Raw genomic sequence first — 21,926 nt, forward strand, 5'->3', positions numbered from 1 at the left:
CTTTCATAACATATTAATTGCATACTGTAGTATCCAGTGAGTACCGAGGTTACTCTGGACAAAGGGTCGGGTAAAAACTGTTACTTGAGGTTTTTACATTAAACAAACGACTTGTGTCAAAAATAAGAAAATATTTAATGATTGGCAATATCAATACACTAGGGTTCATCACTACAAGGTACAAATGATAAATGCTCGCGTCAAAGATTAACTATTCCTTCGCGGATACGGGTATAAAGAAAAATTTTACTTTTTTGTACAATCACTTCACAGACGTAGTTCCCTCGTTGAACTAACCTATGCGTCTGCTCAAAAACTTCCTCTTGCATTCCAGAGTCATCTAAAAATTTGCTTCATTCACGTGGCTTTGGCGATGCAGATGGATTTTGTCCATGGCGAATTCCTGTCCTCCTTTGTCTCGGTCGACTTGTACTCCTTGCACACTCCGGGGCACCTCAGCCCGTCCAGTCTTAGTCCCAGTCCGCCAAAAGGAATTTCCCTTTCAATGCGTGGGATGGCAAATTTTTATGTCCCGCCATCGTGCCATGTCACCTACCACGTGAACACTGCACAGCCAATTGAAACAACGCAGCTATGCCACAAAAAAAAAAAGCGGTTTTCACCAGAACGAAGAAAAATAAAAAAAAAACGAAAATTACAATTCCAAAACCAGGTACGGGAAACGGACCTAGTACAATAAGGGTATACATACACTCACCTAACCCAAGAACAATAGTGGTGCAGCACTACAATACTTTATATCAAGAACATACTAAATCTACTATATGTAATTTTAAATAATTTCATTTTTCTAGCAGAAATACTAGGTATATCTCAGGCTAAAAACTAACCAGCTTTTTCACTTGTATTTTTACTGATTAACAAATACATATAAAACTTGACTAAATACTTCTGTGTTATTTGATGACCTTGGACAAGAACATGTTTATCCAGATTTTTAAATTTCTGGAAAATTATAATTTTGGCTATCAGGGTTACCATTTTAGCAACTTTAAATCACATTAGAATGTTCAAATGTTACTGGTGTTAGACTCTTTTGGAGCCTTCTAGATAGTTTCTCCATAATTTCTGTAATGACCAGTTTTTAAGGAATGTCTTGTGACACCTCACGGTAAATCTCTTTTCATAAACTTCTCTATGATATAGTTAAGAAACACTAACTGTCAATAATTAGCCACAACAGTTTTTTTTTCAATCCATTTTGCTATTAGAAAAGATATTTCACTACTAAATAAAGATGGAAGGACATTACAAATAAAGTAAGTACTATCTGTACCAAATAAGAATGAGTGGCAACATTATGTGAAACTCTAAGCATTCTTTACATGACATATATGTTACTTTTGCTATTTTCATATATATGTATAATATATACTTTATATATGCACATTGACAAATGATAACATAAGAATTTGCACTAAAAATAGTTGTCTAACTTATTGTAAATTAAGCAGGTTCAGCTCTAGGCATTAGCAAAGCAAGCACATGCTTGGGATGGCACTTTTTTAGAGGTGGCATTTCTTCAAAATATAATTTGTAAAAAATAAAGAAATTAAAATTCAACAGGTGGACAGTCATGTGTCAAGTGCTAGGAGCTGTAAGTCAGAGACAGATTTATTTATGGGTAATCCCAGAATAGTCATGATTGTGGAGACCCATGTAACAACTAATGCCTGTGCAAATTTCATTAAGCAGTAGCAGTCTCTACTTTAAATTTATATGGTATTTATAAATATAGCTTGTTGTATTTTGTTTCCTGAATCATTCCTCACTTTTTCTTTGATTTTTCTTTTTTATTTTCATTTTTCCAGAGGCCCTTGTACATGTGCTTAGGGTGCCAGCTCATAAATCTAGCCCTATGTGAAGTAAAAAAGCAATAGATTCCTATTTGTTTATACAAAATGACATTGTCACACAATATGACCAGACTATGATGACAGAGGTCAAATATTTATATAATATTGGAATTTTTAAATATAAATTTTACAAAGATAATGAATTTCTTGTAATACATTTATTTTTTTATTTTTTCATTTTATTTTCTTTGTTGTTATTTTTTAATGAAAATATGGTAGGCTTTTTTTATCATTGAAAAATTTTTTGGGACTCCAAAAACTTATTTGTACTTGGGTTTTTTTCTGGAGAAGGCCAGCTTTTATGTATGCACAATAACTGATTACAATATACAGTATATTGTTGCCATTATTTTTTATGTTCAACTTAGATGACATTTTGTTTCAGTCATAAGTTCTGGACNTACCTGAAGATAACAATAGCAACAACTTTAATTAAAATGCCTCAATGTCCTTTTTCTTACTAAAATATAAATTTTTGTCTATAATTTCGTATCTTCTATTATCAGGACTTATTATACTGGCTTTACAGATAATGCTACAAAGTTTTACAGAAAACAATTTAACAGGTATATTAAATAAAATAAAAAATTGTTTTCTGTAAAACTTTGTAGCATTATCTGTAAAGTCAGTATAATAAGTCCTGATAATAGAAGATACGAAATTATAGACAAAAATTTATATTTTAATAGCAACAACCAATACTCTGGTTACAATGAGCAACATTTTATACATATATTTTAACTCATCTCATTGCAAAGCATGATGAGTTAAAGAATTGACATGTCCTAAAACATATAACATTTAAACAGCTGATATCCATGATTACAGTAAACAGATTATATCTATAAAAAATTTATAGCCAACATAGCACTTTGATTTCTGTTTTTAATTTTGTTAGTTTAAAGATAATTACAGTACAATAAATGAAAAAGTAATTTAATTTTGTTCTCTATTTAAATACTATTAAAAATATTTTAAAACAAAAATGTTTTGAGTTGAAAATTTTTTTAATACAAACTGAAGAGATATTTAATAGATATTATCACAGATTATGTAATATTATCATATATTATGTGATAACACCTATTTAATGTTTGAATTTTATAATAAGAACAGAATACTGTATAAGAATTTTTACTGCTGTGTTGTTATTATGTAATGTCTTGCAATTTTAAAAACATAACTTAATTTGAATTTCTAAAACAAATAATGTTTATTATTTTAATTAAAATTGAAGACAAAGTAGTAGTATTTTTATTTAAAATAGTAAAAACAATTAAACATTATTTTTGCTAAGAAGAAAACTCTTTTTTTTCCATTTTATAAAATACAGCTACATATCCTTATTTGACAGCCACAAAAGAGTTTACAATTTATATCAGTTTACATATATATGTATATAATGAGAGTCTTTTTACAGTAAACTAGAGAGTGCTATTTTTTAGAATGATAAATTATTGTAATAATATCTAATTTTTATACAGTGGATAATTCATCACTTTTTAAAGATGATGAATTATTTATTATAAACAAATTAAAGAGATAAGTTGTTCATCTTGTAATTCATCTTTATTTAGTTTGTCATTATATTAAAACATTGTAAGAATCTGGAAAAGAGATGCATTATGTAACTATGAGTTAAACAGTAGACAAATTATCAGGTGTACACTACAGATTATATTTTTATTATTATATTAAGTCTTAGGTTTTTTTCTCTTTCTCAAAACAATATATTCCAACATGTCTTGATATTGTAATTTTTGTTTCTCTTTTTTTATTTAATAATTATCAACAAAAACTTTTGCATTATTATTTTATATATCAGGGGCAGTTATAAATATTTTATACAAACACAAATTTATATAGTAACACATATTACAAAAATTTTGTAACAAATTGTGTAAATTTCTGTCAATAAAGTTAAAATTTGTATGGTGCCATCTGTTATGAAATTTTATTAAAAAACAACTTTTTATATTATTTATTATAAAGTGGCAAAAAGCTTAATTTTGAGGATAATGATGAAAAATATCATCATTAAATCCAACTCCATCCAAGATTTGGCACATGACCCTCCTCTATCTCCCCCTCAACCTTTAACAACGAAAATTTAATAGCATCAACCTCCATGCAAAATTTCAGAAATTTTCAACAAACACGTGGGAGTTATTAAACTTCAAAGTGGGTTAACAAAATCATATCACACACATACTAACATCCAAACAGAAAAATTTCCAACTTTTTTTTGTATAATTGATGAAGTCGAATTTTTAACTTTGGAAAATGTTTTTTAATTGAATATAAATGTTTTAATTGTAATTTTGATTTTGAAATGTTGATTAATTTTGTTTTTTTAACTTTGTTTAAATTTTTACTTTATACATGATAAAATAGTCAGTGAATAAAAACTTAAAAGACAAAAATAATTTAAATGGATTGGTCACATTATTTGAAATATTATTTAAAACATGATTTAAGGGCATATATATTTATTATAAGAAAATAAACATCACTGCATATATTAATCTGTTTTTCCAAGTGTAAAATTAATTTTTACACTTGGAAAAACAGATATAAATAATGCTAAAACAGCATAAATAATTATGTTTCATAAAATTTTAAACAAATATGATTTTTTAATTGAGCATGTTGCATATGCACAAAATTCATAGCAGTGTTACAGAAGATTTATTGACAATAAACTCTGTTATATTATATCATTATTAGAAGGATCAGACAAATGCTTATATTTAAGGATGAGAGAGAAAATATTAAACAGAAATAGGAATGTGGATTGATAACAATTATTTTCCAAATTATTCAGATTTATATTAAATCATATTTATATCTAACATACAGATATTATAAAATTTTTGTATATTAGATATAAATATGAGAATCTATGCAAATGATCATTCTNTATAGTACTTAATTCAAATTTAAGTTTTCTATTAAACAGTAATTTTATTATTATTTTTTTCAGATTAGTATAATTGCCTTATTTCCTACATCAATAATTATCAAAATTGTCGTAATATTTTCTTTATTAAGAAGCCTACATATTATATTTTAAGTTACACACAAATGTTTCTATTATAAAGACCACTATAATTTGTACTTAAGATATTTATAAAAAAAATTTTATTTAATTTTTTTATTTTAAATGTTTGCTGCATTACTTAAAAATTATAAAACTGTAAATTCACTAAAAATGTATGAGAAATTATTGGCTTTGCCTTTATTATTAGTGTAGTATTTTTCTTTGGATGAGAAACAAGTTTTGCTGTCATTAAAGAAAAACTTGATATTTAAATGAAAGATTAATTTTTTATTTTCAAGGTTATGATCCAAAATAGGACAGAATAAATTTTTGGAACTGTTATTGAATATTTAAATAGAGTTATGGATGATAAAAGTGCATCAGCTCTTATCTATAATTAATTGTTGTTCTATTATATTATAAAGAAGAAATTTTTCAAAAAATTATTGTTGTTTAACTAAATTGTATTGTTGATATACAAAAATCAAATAATTAACAAGATTTTCTTATGGCTTACTAATAGCTTTAATTTCTGTGATAAATGTTCTCTAGACAGAGAATAATAATAATGTTATATATTATTTACATTAATAAATAACTTTATTTGAAATTATATGGAATTCACATAATTTCATCAAATACATTATTTATTCAAATAAATGTATTTAAATAAATTATTGCATATAGGTTTAGGCTAGGGCATATAGCAGTGTGAAGATTCATCACTACCATTAAAAAACAGGCAATAAGAAATAAAAATAAAGAACAAATTGCATCCTTTCTTGTTTCAATAAAGGACAAGGACAGTTTAGTTAAAAAAAAGAATTGTCTTTTGAAATAAAGAATGTTTAGCAACCCAACCAAACTAAGTGTTAAAGTTATAATATTGACTTTAAGTGAAATTTTGTTCCCAAAACTGAAGAGCTCAAAAAAGATCTCAAACTATTGAAGAGAAGAAAACTCGTAGGCTGATCTAAGATAGGAGTACCATATCATTTACAAACCAAGTAGGGGACATATTTCAGAATCAATGAAAATAGGATCTAAACCTGATTGAACTTCAGTTATTTTTTAAAATTTATTTATTTATTGATCTATAAATTGGTAATATTATATTGTCATGTTAATAAAATTGTAGAATCAATTTTTGAATAGAACCACTAATCAAATATCATTTCATTATTTTAAACAATTGATATCATGTTTGAAGGGGTGTTTGGACACTTTCAATTAATGAAATGACAAGACATGATATCATTTAATATCAAGTGATGAAATGATTAAAAGTGATATATCATGTTATTTGAAACTGTTCAAAAATCATTTCAGACATGATATCAGTATATATCATTTCTGAAATGGTTTCTGATTGATTTCAAATGATACTAAATGCATTGTTAATTAAACAATTTTATACAAGTCAGATATAGAGCTGTCCATTAATTAAGTGTATATTTTAAGGGAGGAAGGGATATTGTGAAAAGTACATTATTATATACAACAGGAAAGTGGTCAAAGGTGACTCAAAACTGTATATGTAATTAATGGATGGCCTCAATCTTTAATTAACAATAAAATCTTTTCTAAGATATTTTCAAAAACTTCTGAACATGATGTCAAGTAACATTAATTGATTCAGTCAAACATTCAAAAATCAAAAATATACAAAACATTTTAACAGATGAGAACAAGTGATATCTCTTGATGTCAAGTGTTATCATGTCATATGATTTCCCATAACTGATATCATGTGAAATCACGTACCATTAACACATGATTTTAAACATTTTTTATTAAGGACAATCAAGCATTAAAAACAGGAACATAGTGGTGTATACTGCTGTGCCAATAATCAATAAATCAAACCAAAATCAATATATGTTTGCAGTATCAATATTGATATTCTAGATATCAAAATTTATCACTTATAACTATATCAAATGAATCTCAATACAAATCTCAATATTGATATTAATATTCATTTGTCTAAAATTTTATATCAATATTTATAAATATAAAGTTTGACTATTTCATCTAATTTTGATTGAATCTAACATATATACGGTATATAATTATTAAGAATAAAAATGTAATCAATTGAAAGCTATAAAATTATTTTTATTTATAGGATGCTTTTAAAGGGCAAGATTTATTAGACATTGTCTTCAAGCATTTGAATTTATTAGAAACAGCTTATTTTGGATTACGCTACATAGACACTAATGGACAAACTGTATGTATAGAAAATTTATAATTAAAATTTTAAACACAAATAATTCAGAATATCATATAATTCATTAAGTAATTCATTATTTAATTTAATTAATTATATAAATATTCAATGCTAATAAAAAAGAGTATGACAATTACAAAATAATAAAAAGAAAATTATATTAATTAAAGCAAATAATAATTTTTAAATATTTTATAGCATTGGTTAGATACGACTAAAAAACTTAGGAAACAACTTAAAGGTGAGTATAACATTGTGCATAATATTTATGGAAAATTAGATATAATGCAAATTTTTAATATTTTAAATTTACTAAATATGAAATTTATTAAGTTTAAATATTTAAATATTGTATATCAAGATGTAGAATGGAGGTCATATTCACTAATCACTAGTTCTACCTACAGTTTTTATATATAGGGTGTGGTTATGAATACATGATTTTGACAGACAGATGTACAGTACTACCTACTCAAAATCTAATGTATTTGATTGTTAACATATTTAATATGTAGCAATAATTAGATTAGCTTTCTATTGAAAATGTTATATTTAATATCTTATTTATTTTAACTTAAATTATGACAATAAATTTTAAAAAACATATTTGGCACTCAATAAATTTTCTCTTGCTATATATTATTTATTTTATGCTATACTATATATTTGTAAAATTTAAACTAATTTTTAGTAAAACTTTATTTTTAATATTTTATTTCAATTTTTAAATAATAGTTAATAAAAGCTTTAAATGTTCATTAAATATGTAATAAAGTTTTTTCTTTAAATTTAATTTGAATCAAAAATACTTTTCATTTAGGTGCTGATTCATACACTTTATATTTTGGTGTAAAATTTTATGCTTCTGATCCATGTAAACTACTTGAAGAGATTACAAGGTATTTTATATATATTTGATATAACAATTTTCAAATATAGAAATATGACTAATTTTGATATTGAAAGAACATTTTGATTAAACATGCTGATACAGTTATTATAATATACTACAAAGTATTTTTACTTGAAAGATTAAACAAAATATGATTGCTAATTTTTATAACAATAACAGCAAAATGAAATGTGGTAATAAAAATTAAATTACAAAAATGTTGAAAAAATTTTTTGAAATATAGATATTAATAATAATTTATATTCTTTAAAATTTATTGATAAACTTTTAAATTAATAATTATGGTTTAGTCCTATTGTTAGTACTGATACATATATATTCTAAAATTTTTATGCAGCATTATACTTCATTATTTATTTACCTTATTTTCTAATAAAAATTAATGGATTAGTTATAAATTCTGTTTATATATAAAGTTTAAATAATTTATTCAAATTTATATGATAATTTTTATTATATGAAATTTATTTAACTTAAAAATAAATATACTTCTCTAAGAGGAAACATAATAATAGATTTATATTGAACAAGAAAGGACAATTACACTATATATACATTTTTACATTGGTCATTGTCCTTGGCACTGACCTTGATGTGTCATCTTATTCAATGGCAATCAAGAGTGACATAATGAATAATTAGATGCTTTTTAACTCACATTTTCTCCCATATTAAGATTAACTATCATGATAATAGCAAGCAATTTTTTTTATTGGTTATTATACATATGCTAAAGATATTTCTATTTCCATTCATTCAAATAATTTGATTACAATATTATATTTATAGCATAATTTATAGAGAATTAATAATATATAATGTTTTGTAATTATGAGAATTTTTTTACAATTTGCAATTGGTGGTTGGTTAATTAGAGGAAATATAATTAAACAATTAAGGAAATTGCTGAGAAAATGTTTTTACTTTCAAAATACTTTTCATTAATATAAGAAAATTTAATTATTAACATAAGAAAATTATTTTATTAACATAAGAAAATTCATGGTTTGTGGAAAGTTTTTGCTGTGAATAACAATTACTTTACTTAATAAATTTGCATGTTAAGTATATTTGTTGAAATACTTATGATTGAAAATTAAAGCATTTTTACTTAAAAAAAGATTTCCTTTGATTTGTTCTGCTTTCTCTTTCCAGGATTTAAGTTTAAATTTTGTTTTTAAATTCTTAACAAATTTTTAGTTAAGAATTTAAAAACAAATTTTTTTTATTAATTATTAGGAATTTTNTATAGATATCTTTCTCTTTTCTGGATTAGACAATACTTCATACGCCTGAGAAATTTGCTTAAACTAAAAAGTAAAATTAATGTCAATATTTCATTCTGCAATCAAATTTCAGATTTTAAACATTTCATTAAAACTTTCATTCACAAATGATTCTATAAAATCAAACAAATATTGAATAACTATTGATATATCAATACATTTATCTATTTTTCTTGCAAAGCTATTTTTTTTAATTTTATATATAAAATATTAATACAATGTAAATTTGTGCATGTATGTATATTTAAATAAAAAGGAATTGTGTATAGTTAACACAAAAACCGAAAGATTAGACACAAAGAATATCATTTAATTAAAATGCCTCAATGTCCTTTTTCTTACTAAAATAAAAATTTTCGTCTATAATTTCATATCTTCTATTATCAGGACTTATTATACTGGCTTTACAGATAATGCTACAAAGTTTTACAGAAAACAATTTAACAGGTATATTAAATAAAATAAAAAATTGTTTTCTGTAAAACTTTGTAGCATTATCTGTAAAGTCAGTATAATAAGTCCTGATAATAGAAGATACGAAATTATAGACAAAAATTTATATTTTAATAGCAACAACCAATACTCTGGTTACAATGAGCAACATTTTATACATATATTTTAACTCATCTCATTGCAAAGCATGATGAGTTAAAGAATTGACATGTCCTAAAACATATAACATTTAAACAGCTGATATCCATGATTACAGTAAACAGATTATATCTATAAAAAATTTATAGCCAACATAGCACTTTGATTTCTGTTTTTAATTTTGTTAGTTTAAAGATAATTACAGTACAATAAATGAAAAAGTAATTTAATTTTGTTCTCTATTTAAATACTATTAAAAATATTTTAAAACAAAAATGTTTTGAGTTGAAAATTTTTTTAATACAAACTGAAGAGATATTTAATAGATATTATCACAGATTATGTAATATTATCATATATTATGTGATAACACCTATTTAATGTTTGAATTTTATAATAAGAACAGAATACTGTATAAGAATTTTTACTGCTGTGTTGTTATTATGTAATGTCTTGCAATTTTAAAAACATAACTTAATTTGAATTTCTAAAACAAATAATGTTTATTATTTTAATTAAAATTGAAGACAAAGTAGTAGTATTTTTATTTAAAATAGTAAAAACAATTAAACATTATTTTTGCTAAGAAGAAAACTCTTTTTTTTCCATTTTATAAAATACAGCTACATATCCTTATTTGACAGCCACAAAAGAGTTTACAATTTATATCAGTTTACATATATATGTATATAATGAGAGTCTTTTTACAGTAAACTAGAGAGTGCTATTTTTTAGAATGATAAATTATTGTAATAATATCTAATTTTTATACAGTGGATAATTCATCACTTTTTAAAGATGATGAATTATTTATTATAAACAAATTAAAGAGATAAGTTGTTCATCTTGTAATTCATCTTTATTTAGTTTGTCATTATATTAAAACATTGTAAGAATCTGGAAAAGAGATGCATTATGTAACTATGAGTTAAACAGTAGACAAATTATCAGGTGTACACTACAGATTATATTTTTATTATTATATTAAGTCTTAGGTTTTTTTCTCTTTCTCAAAACAATATATTCCAACATGTCTTGATATTGTAATTTTTGTTTCTCTTTTTTTATTTAATAATTATCAACAAAAACTTTTGCATTATTATTTTATATATCAGGGGCAGTTATAAATATTTTATACAAACACAAATTTATATAGTAACACATATTACAAAAATTTTGTAACAAATTGTGTAAATTTCTGTCAATAAAGTTAAAATTTGTATGGTGCCATCTGTTATGAAATTTTATTAAAAAACAACTTTTTATATTATTTATTATAAAGTGGCAAAAAGCTTAATTTTGAGGATAATGATGAAAAATATCATCATTAAATCCAACTCCATCCAAGATTTGGCACATGACCCTCCTCTATCTCCCCCTCAACCTTTAACAACGAAAATTTAATAGCATCAACCTCCATGCAAAATTTCAGAAATTTTCAACAAACACGTGGGAGTTATTAAACTTCAAAGTGGGTTAACAAAATCATATCACACACATACTAACATCCAAACAGAAAAATTTCCAACTTTTTTTTGTATAATTGATGAAGTCGAATTTTTAACTTTGGAAAATGTTTTTTAATTGAATATAAATGTTTTAATTGTAATTTTGATTTTGAAATGTTGATTAATTTTGTTTTTTTAACTTTGTTTAAATTTTTACTTTATACATGATAAAATAGTCAGTGAATAAAAACTTAAAAGACAAAAATAATTTAAATGGATTGGTCACATTATTTGAAATATTATTTAAAACATGATTTAAGGGCATATATATTTATTATAAGAAAATAAACATCACTGCATATATTAATCTGTTTTTCCAAGTGTAAAATTAATTTTTACACTTGGAAAAACAGATATAAATAATGCTAAAACAGCATAAATAATTATGTTTCATAAAATTTTAAACAAATATGATTTTTTAATTGAGCATGTTGCATATGCACAAAATTCATAGCAGTGTTACAGAAGATTTATTGACAATAAACTCTGTTATATTATATCATTATTAGAAGGATCAGACAAATGCTTATATTTAAGGATGAGAGAGAAAATATTAAACAGAAATAGGAATGTGGATTGATAACAATTATTTTCCAAATTATTCAGATTTATATTAAATCATATTTATATCTAACATACAGATATTATAAAATTTTTGTATATTAGATATAAATATGAGAATCTATGCAAATGATCATTCTAAAAGAATTATATATGTATAACATGTGATTTGTTTTCAATTTATTATTTATACAGAACAAATTGTTATATGAAATGTAATTATCAGTTTTATAATATAGATTTATTATATTATGTTGCAGATATCAGTTTTTTTTGCAAATTAAACAAGATATATTACAAGGTCGATTACCAGTTTCATTTGATCTCACAGTAGAATTATTTGCTCTAAGTGTTCAGTGTAAGTTTTTATTTTTAATATAATTTTAAATTTTTTTTAACTTTATGAAGATTGCTATATGGTTTTACCTTATGTAAAAATAATCTGTAAAAATTTATTATTATTGAAATGTATTTATTTAATTGTAAAGTTTTACATTTGAAACTTGTATAAAATTGATTTTATTTATGAATATAATTCTCTAATCAAGTCAAAAACTTTCTTTTTATTTTATTAAACTTTGGTAAATTTAACTAGTTAAAGTTTTAATTAAACAAATACATGTAACAAGGAATATTTAGATTTTAATTAGACATTTATTTCAATTTAATAATCATATTAATTAAATAAATAAATTTTAATTAATGAATTACGTATGTAAATTTTAACTCAAAAAAGAAGAAAATTTAGTTTTTTTTTTTTTGTTTTAAATATCTTTCTTTGTTCTTATAAAAGACCAATACTTGACTTTATGCAACAAGATTATTACATTTTTATGATGTGCATTTCAAGTATCTGTAGCACTTTTCTTTAGTTATCAATTTCTATACTTTTTTCTTTTAAATTAATTATTAAAACATTAATTTAATTATAATTATTAAATTTATCAAGAAAAGGAATCTAACACTTAGCTGTAGGCCAGATTACTTGACATTTAATTAGTAATTAGTAGCAATAATAGAAACCAATGTAATCTGACAATTGTTTGAGTTTAAGTTACTGAATAGGATTGAGATTAGGGCTCTGGGCTGGCCAATGCAATTTTTTATTTCCCATGTCTGCAAACCACTCCATTAGAATCTGGGCAGTATGACTGATTGTGTTATCTTGCTGATAAAATAAATTCCATTGATAACAACTTGTTTAATAGCAATTAGTCTGTTTAATAGTGGACTCCTATTAAACACAGGAGTCTGCTATTAAACAGTCTGTTAGTTGTTATCAATGGAACCATGAATGTTGCATGGTATCTGGATATTCTGGACTATTATTCACTACCAACATGGTGGTACTTCAAAAAAAGGCCCCTATGTTATAGTTATAGACCACAATATAAATTTTCCAATTAGGACAAGTGTTCAAAATTGGAAAAATTGGGTTTTTTGGCAACCCTAATATTGCTAATCCACAGCTACCATTGCAAAGATAACAAACACTCAAATAACCTTGAAAAAGCAGCAAAAATTTTAATAACTAAAACATTTTCAGATGTTTTTAACAACCTTTTTCATGTACATTATGTAATGGACTGCCACAACGGTTTTTTGGAAAATAATGTTCTAGAATACAAATTAAAATTTAACCAGCTGAACATTAATATATCATAAAATATAATAATATTGAATGTATAAGTTCAGAAATATTAAAAAATACAAAAAGTGATCACACATAAAATAAAATAAGGAATACAAGAAAATTAAATCAATAAATACAAAATAAAACATAAAAAAATAATTATATATTAAATATCATTAAACAATTAACCCACATCTATTAAATCAAATGATGTAAGCAGTTCATGCTGATGATGTCTGTTTGAAAACAGAAGAAAATATTGTTTTCATTAAAGTATCTGAGTGTTTTTTGCTGGTTCTTGATATGGTAGTGTATTTATTTATAATAATAAGTATTGTGTACAGACAATTATCTTCAGTATGCATGCAATTTATCAGTTGGGTGGCACAAAAGCATGCATCTTATGTTCTTTATATATGTAGTTTAATTTATAGTTAATCATTATTAGTTATATAAAGTTTAATAGATAATCAATATATGTGTATAAACTATAGAATGTTTCATCCCATATTACTTTTGTTAATTTTATAATTTCTGTTGTTGTTTGAATTGTTATAGCATTATATAATATCAATGAAAATCATAAACTTTGATTATCCCATGCAAAACTGAATAAATGAGACAGTGACAATTCTGTTTTAATATAAAATAAAGAAAAGTATTACTTAACGAAAGAACTTGAAGTACTACTTAATACTTAAGTATTGCTTAAAATAATGTAAATAATTTGTATAACAATATTTAAAATAGAATATTATATATATAAAACAGGATATAGTTAATGAAATGTCATTTTAAAAATTTTTACTTTGTTAATGTGAGATTAATAGACTTTAATGTAGATTAAATTCTTTTTTGATGAATCAGTTTTGATTATTTTATTTATAATAGTTATCTTAATCATATATTTCTTATAGCTGAATTGGGAGATTATGATCCTAGAAGACACCAACCTGGTTATATTTCAGAATTCAGATTCCTAAACAACCAAACTCCAGAATTAGAAGCAAAAGTTGCTGAAATTCATAAAGGGCTTGTGTATGTTATAAATATTATATACTGTATTATTAGTTGTAAATAAATTTAATAATACATTAACAGTTTATCATTATGGTTATTATAGTTTTTTAATTACAGTAGAAACACAATTACAGTTATCTGAAACTCTTCATTATCCAAAACAATTCCCCCCAAAAAAAATAGGACAACTATCATTGTATATCATAGAGTATAATTACATAGAGATGAAACTCTCCATGTAATTGGAAATTACTACATCACTACATATGCTGAAAAAATAGGTCATATACATAATATTAAGTTAGATTTTTGGGTAAATTAATTTACTTTCAAATACAGTAATTGTATTAAAGTATTTATAGTTTAGGAAACTTTAAATGCACAGTGCTTGATGAATCAAAACACAAAACAGATGAGTTTTGGATTATCTGAAATTTCATTTATCAGAAAGGTTCCATCAAATTCAAGCAATTGAGTTTCCACTGTATATCACATAAACAGTTTATTACATTCATAAATTAAAAGAATATCAAAATTTCCTTTGTTTATATATTTTCAAAATTCTAAAGTAATAATAACTTACAATATAAATCAGTCTAAAGTAATATATTACAACAATGAACATTTTAAACATTAGAAAAATAATATATAAACTGCTTTAATTAAAACACCAGTAGGTGAAAAGCAAATATGCAAATGTTTTCAATTAATTTGCTATTTTCAGGTATAATAAAACATAGTTTGATCAATTAGTGGTGCTGTGGATTCTTAATAATGCAATTCAGTTGAACTATTCTTACAAAACTGAATTATATATATGTCTGACAGTCAAAAATCAATTACCATACTTTATGACATATAATATACACATCCATTTCAGCACAGAATATTAGGAAGAAATATTTATTGTATTTAAACCATTCTGCAAATTAGCCACTTAGCCCCAAATTTGTTTTAACTGTATTTTGGTTAAAAAAGATAAAATTAGAATGCATACTTTTATTTATCGAGGAAAAAGAGAAGTTTAAAAGAAGTAATTTAAGAATTTACCATTAAAATATTCAAATACATGTAAAAGCTGCTTAGCTAGAGCTAATAATATGTTAAATTAAGCAATAACATTTTTATTAAAGAGTTGGTCTCGGTAGAGATTTCCTGTAGCCTACTGAATGCCATTTGGGAAATTCATAAGCCTATGGGAGATAGCAATTTCATATATAAAATACGGGTTTTTTTTTTTTTTTTTGACAAAAGTTGCATCTTATAGCCATAAAATACTGTGTTTTCATGTTAGTCTAACAGAAACCTGTAATGAGTGAGACTTAAATTATCATGTTTATTGTATCTAGTTTATAAAAATTGATAAAAAGTTTTTTAATTTAAAATTTTATAAATAACTCTTTAAAAACTTTATTTTTAAATTACTATATTAAAAATTTATTTGAAGTATTTGAAACAGAAGAGTAATTTCAATGCTTTTTCAAAACTTGCAGTCATATAACATACAATGGATAAAATATAAAAATTTCATAAAGAATTCTAAAAACAAATTTATTGCTTTATTATTAATAAGAAAATCAACATCTTACATAATTCTCCAGCACAGAGTTGTATAACAAACATTTTCAGTTTATTTTATAAACCTGCTTCAGGTTTGAAATTATACAATTGCTTTATTATTAATTATGACAAGTGATTATTATTAATTTAATTATATTATATTTTACTTTAATATTTTAATTTTTAAATTATATCTCACTAAATTATTATATTTTACATTTTAAACAGAGGTCAAGTACCAGCAGTTGCTGAAATGAATTTTCTTGATCGTGTGAAATGGTTAGATATGTATGGAGTTGATCTTCACCCAGTTCTGGTAAATATTAAAATTATTGTAAAAATCTTAGAAATATTAAAACTTAAAATAGAATTTTACTTTCCCAGCTCTTATACATAACAGAGGGATAGTATGGCAATCAGTCAAAAAATCACCATTTACATATTTTTACATTTTTGGACGCAGGACCTTGAAACGTCAAGAAATGCAAAACATTTGGGGTTTTTTTTTTCTTTATGTATAGATGTTAGTGTGCATGTGTGGGGGACAATTTTGTTTACCATTTGAAGCGTAAATAACCCCTGTGCTTTTTTGTCAAAAATTTCTGAAATTTTGCAGGGAGGTTTGTTTAAGGGGATTGATACTATTAAATTTTGGTGATTAAATGTCTAGGGGTGGGGAGATAAAGGAGGTCATGTGTATCTTGAGTAGGATCTGACTTAATGATGATTTTACTTGTTATGAGCATTTACAATTTTTTATAAAACCCATCCCTACTCTGAAAATTTTTGCTACACTCTACAATCTTTTTGCTATATTATAATAGTTAAAAATATAAAAAGTTTTTCAATAAAATATGGTGCCATCAAATGTTGCCAAGAAAGTTAAGCAACATGTTGCTGGATTTTTTTATATCTCTTAATAAATTAGAACATATTTGAATACTATGTCAATATAATAATTAAAAAATAATTTTAATTTTTGAAATATATGCAACAGTAATGACTATTTATTTCTCATTATTGATTTTTATGATTAAGTTCTTTGACTTTTTATTACCAGCAATAATATTAGAAAGTTTATCTATTATTAGTTTGCACAACAAAAACTAATAATACTTCAAATTTAAATACATTTGCAGATTGAAATACTGTAGAAAAATTCATTTATAATTATTTACTGACAAGAATGCAATTGTAGCAGGTGGAATAAAAATAAGAAAATAGTATCATTTATTAAGGTTTAATAACATAAAATCACATCATGAAAGTGTAAAAACATTAGATAATCTCATAAATATAAATGTCACTAGACTGTTCATATTTAAAAATAATATGAAAGAACATAACTTTATATGAAGTCAGATTGATTATAACTTTTACATCAAAAGTTTAAAAACAGAATATCAATAATTAGTGAAACACTATTATATGAAATGAAGTCTATTAAGTGAAATCTTTTAAATAAAGAAAAATTTTTTCACGCGTCGCATACAAACATATCACAAACATTTTCTACCCAAATGGGTCGAAATGTTTGTGATACATTCTAAGTAGTAACTGCAAGGCTATACAAGGTTAGTGCAATGTATTTGTAATTATCGCTTTGTTTATTAATGGATTTGAAAAATTTTTTCATTTAAAAGATGAATTGAGAGAATGCATTGAGAGAACTCAATTGAAGATATATCCTAAATCTGATAAAATTTCTCTCCAATAAAATCCAAGATATTATAAAGTATTAAGTTATTTGAAAAATATAATTAAACTTATTAACTATTGAACACAAAGCTGTGTTATTATTAAAACACTTGAATAAAGAGGAAAACGCCAAGTGTTTTAATAATTACACAGCTTTGTGTTCAATAGTTAATAAATACGAAAACATGATTTCATAAAACGAATAATTAAACTGTCAATATAGGAATAATGGCAGCTTCAAAAACTATATTTAAAACTGAATAGCTAACTGATAGAGTATCCACCAAAACTCTTAATTTTTAATGGTATCAGAATATTGACCAAAAGTTTGAAGGACTAAATTATAGAATGAGAAAAATTTAATTGAATGGCAATATTTTATTTATAATTTTCTAAATCCATAGTTTAAAACTTTTGATTTGAAAAAAGTTGTTTTTTTACTGAAAAAGAATAAAGTGAATGTTAATAAAAATACACAATAACTATATCTGAGAATATTGAGATTAATTAATAAATATAATAAATGATAAGGATATGGAAAATAAAACTGAAAGCCTTTTAAATTACTATGATTAATTAGTATTAAAGTAATTCATAGACTTTGATTATAGCTAATAATTCAAGCTACATAATGTATAATTTAAAGATTGGTATTGTATGCTTTTTCTTAATTACATAGAATGAATTAAAGTTATAAATACTTCCTATAAAAGATAATTTTTTAATCTAGTAAGAAACAAAAAACAATGAATTTATTTTCTAATATTTATAACTTAGTATAAAATATATTGGTGATGTTAGTGTAAAATTTTTCTCCTTCACTCATTTTTGTATTAGATGAAAGCTGTAGTAAAAATAATTATAATAAATATCAAGTTTAGATCAACACTATCACTAAAAGCTTTGGATAAAGAAAAGTATCAAATTAATAATTTTTGCAATATTATTTTATTCAGTTTTTACATTTGTGTTTTATTTCAAATTTTTTAGATATTTTTAATAAATTAAGAAATATTATCTTGAAAATATTTTTAATCAAATTATTTTAAAAAGTATCAAATCAAAAATTGCCTTTTGATGATAAAATCAAGATGTGAGTTATTAAAATAAATATTTTAAATTTAATAGTGTTCAAGTAGTTTCATTATTACAAAATAATTTTATCATAAACATTATGGAATGTGAATAGAATTGTATTCAAATAGAAAATTTTAAATAATTTTTGAATATTGTGTTGTATTCATATTGATATTACATTGATAAAAAATGTATAGTTGTATAATGCTGACATGCATTGGATTTTTTGTTGTTACAATTACTGTATTAAACCACAAACAAGCCATTTTATCTCTCACAGAAACAAAATAATACTTTAATTCCTAATTACCATTTAATCCTCTATTTTCATCTTTCAATATTATTTTTGAATTTTTGGATATGATGAATTAAATTAAAAAATAATAAAGCTAAACTCATTTACTGATGAGAGTACTGTAGCACATGAAACTCAGAAACCATCAACTGTCAAGAACAGTTCTCAGGGCTTCAGTTTAATGAATAATGTTTCCAATATTGATTTACTATAATAATATGAAAAATAAACTTGAAACTGCTAGAGTAAGTATCCTCTAGATTTTCTGCTTTTAACCTATAATGTAGTGCAATAGAAATTAATACATAAAATTATTGTAAATGAAAGAAAAAAATATTTTACACATAATAATCTGACTTTAAATACTAAGACCACTTAAGTCCACAGCAATGACCCTAGAAAGTTACATGCCCTAATTTAGGGCTTACTATTAGAGTAGGTAATCACGCTGACTATTTTAAGCAGGGTAGTCCCCAGTCTGCTGGTATGTTTTATTTGGTTGAATGGAAAAATTTTGCATTTTGGGGAAAAAATCAAGATAAATTTTTAAAATAAAAATTACTATATTTACTTGAATAATCTGCACACTTTTTTACAAAAACATTTGACAAAAAGTTAGCATGTGTATATTTAAAGCAAATCTGGTAATGCCATCTATGAAGTCCAGGGTGCTTCCAATTACTAAGTGGTTTGTTTGATTGTCAAATATATAGTCAATAGTTAGGAACAATATTATTAAACGTTTTCATGACTAATTTTGTGAAAATGAGAATAAGTAAAGTAAGTTAAATATACAACTGAGATTGACATTGCATAATTTTTATACCTACACTTTTAGCAGTTTTATGCCTTCAAATTAAACAACATAAAGAAGTCTTACTTTTATTTAATTACTAAACTAATTCATTATAAAACATATCACTACAAATGCAGATAATTTATCTTTATCAAATATATTTATACAAATAATTAATTTTTTCCTTTGTAATTTTTCCTTTGTAATTTTTCCTTTTGATATCATATAGTCCTGTAAACTGAGTGCCAAGTATTGAATGTGTCAAAACAACAAGGGTGAATATAACTACTGTGTTACAACCATAAGTTAGTAAAAATTTTTAAATATGTTTATAAAAAAATTTTTAAATTATTTCTNTCTTGTATCTTAAATTTGAAGACACTGTTGTTATTGTTTTATGTTTAAAATATGTTATATTAAATTAATTAAATTGATTTGATTATGTTATATAAATCCGCATATTCATTTTACTGATATTTACAATATAGAAATTTATTCTTATTTTTCATTGTGAAGACTGTTTTCTGTTACTACAGTTAATTTTTATGTAATACTTCCTAATAATGAGATGAAAAGAAATTTGTTTAAATGTAGTATACTGTAAGTAACCTATAACAAAGGATATTCTTTTTCTGCTTATTCCAATTATAAATTAGTCTGTGTTCTATTACATGTGAAGTGATATTTTTTGCATATAACAAGATTTTTTCATATATAATGTAATAAAGCTATATAGGACTGACATGAAATGTTTGAATAGAAACAGACTTCTTACAGAAAAACAAAGTGACATAAATGAAACAAAATTCTTCTCTTGTTTAGGCATTCATTGTCGTTCGTTTTTCTTTATGGTTTTCTATGGAGTAAATTTTATAGTTTAATGTAATAATCTAGCATTCTCGTTGGTTTAGTTTTGTGTAGACATCGGTCAATTTTATTTTGTTATATTTTTGACTTTTATAAATACAGTATTTAATAAATTAAAATCTTTTAAAATAAGTTGTAAATATTCTTCCTTATCTTAATTTGGGGGGGTTGAAAATTCGAAAACTGGTTAAACTGGTTTTGTAGAAAATTTGAGGTTCAAAAACTGGATTTTTAAAAAGCCAGTTTTTGTATAAACCCTAGTTTAGAAGTAGAACAACAAACATCCAGATCAGACTATTTTTCATCATCCACCATACAGTCTAAATCTGGCATCTTATCAGTGACATGATGTGACATTTGATGATAGGGAAGCTATGTTTATATATAAAGCTGACTTCCAGGGCAGTCAGTTAATTGCACATCGGTGATGGTCCATTCGTACATGTGTGGTGGTGGAGGAGACAAGGATGACAAGTATCTTATAAAACCCATTTATTTTAACATAAAATAAACATACACTATGTACAAAATAGTTTGCTTTAGGACAATCAGCTGTTCGGACATCCTGGGCGTCGATGTGGTTCTTTGATCATCAATCGAAGGTGGCCCCGGCTCAGTGGCATTGACAAGTCTGTAAGGCATGGGGGCGACTTCATTGGTTGGCGTCGGGGACACTGTCTAAGTACAAAGTGGCATGGGTTACAGGTTAGCACAATAGTTGAGAAACTGCTTTTTTTTGTGCTTTGACACACTGCGTTTTGGTTATTCAGAACGTTAACCGAGTGTGAGGTGTCCTTGATTGTCGAGGATTATATCAATCTCTGTTCTTTCTTTCGTCCATTTTGATTGGTCATTCTTCTTCAATCACGCTTCCTGAGTGGCTGGTCCCTCGTTACTAAGCTTAACAAGACTCCTACCTGGAGTGCGAGAAAGTCAAATCGAAGATGAATTCGATCTTCCATTGATCATAA

The 21,926-nt window shown here is 24.3% G+C and overlaps 1 protein-coding gene across 1 annotated transcript in view; it reads left to right on the forward strand.

The window, feature by feature from the left end:
* Positions 1-21,926, forward strand: part of LOC111634523 (band 4.1-like protein 4A) — a 102,962-nt gene that overhangs the window by 59,063 nt on the left and 21,973 nt on the right. Inside the window, exons 2-7 of the mRNA XM_023379320.1 lie at positions 7,046-7,150; positions 7,349-7,391; positions 7,971-8,049; positions 12,270-12,367; positions 14,560-14,680; positions 16,451-16,538. Of these exons, the coding sequence (XP_023235088.1) occupies positions 7,046-7,150; positions 7,349-7,391; positions 7,971-8,049; positions 12,270-12,367; positions 14,560-14,680; positions 16,451-16,538 (534 nt within the window). The remainder of the gene's footprint in view (positions 1-7,045; positions 7,151-7,348; positions 7,392-7,970; positions 8,050-12,269; positions 12,368-14,559; positions 14,681-16,450; positions 16,539-21,926) is intronic.

The sequence above is a fragment of the Centruroides sculpturatus genome, unplaced genomic scaffold (assembly GCF_000671375.1).
Source record: "Centruroides sculpturatus isolate CEXI.00-Female unplaced genomic scaffold, Cexi_2.0 scaffold901, whole genome shotgun sequence".
Classification (NCBI taxonomy): Eukaryota; Metazoa; Arthropoda; class Arachnida; order Scorpiones; family Buthidae; genus Centruroides; species Centruroides sculpturatus.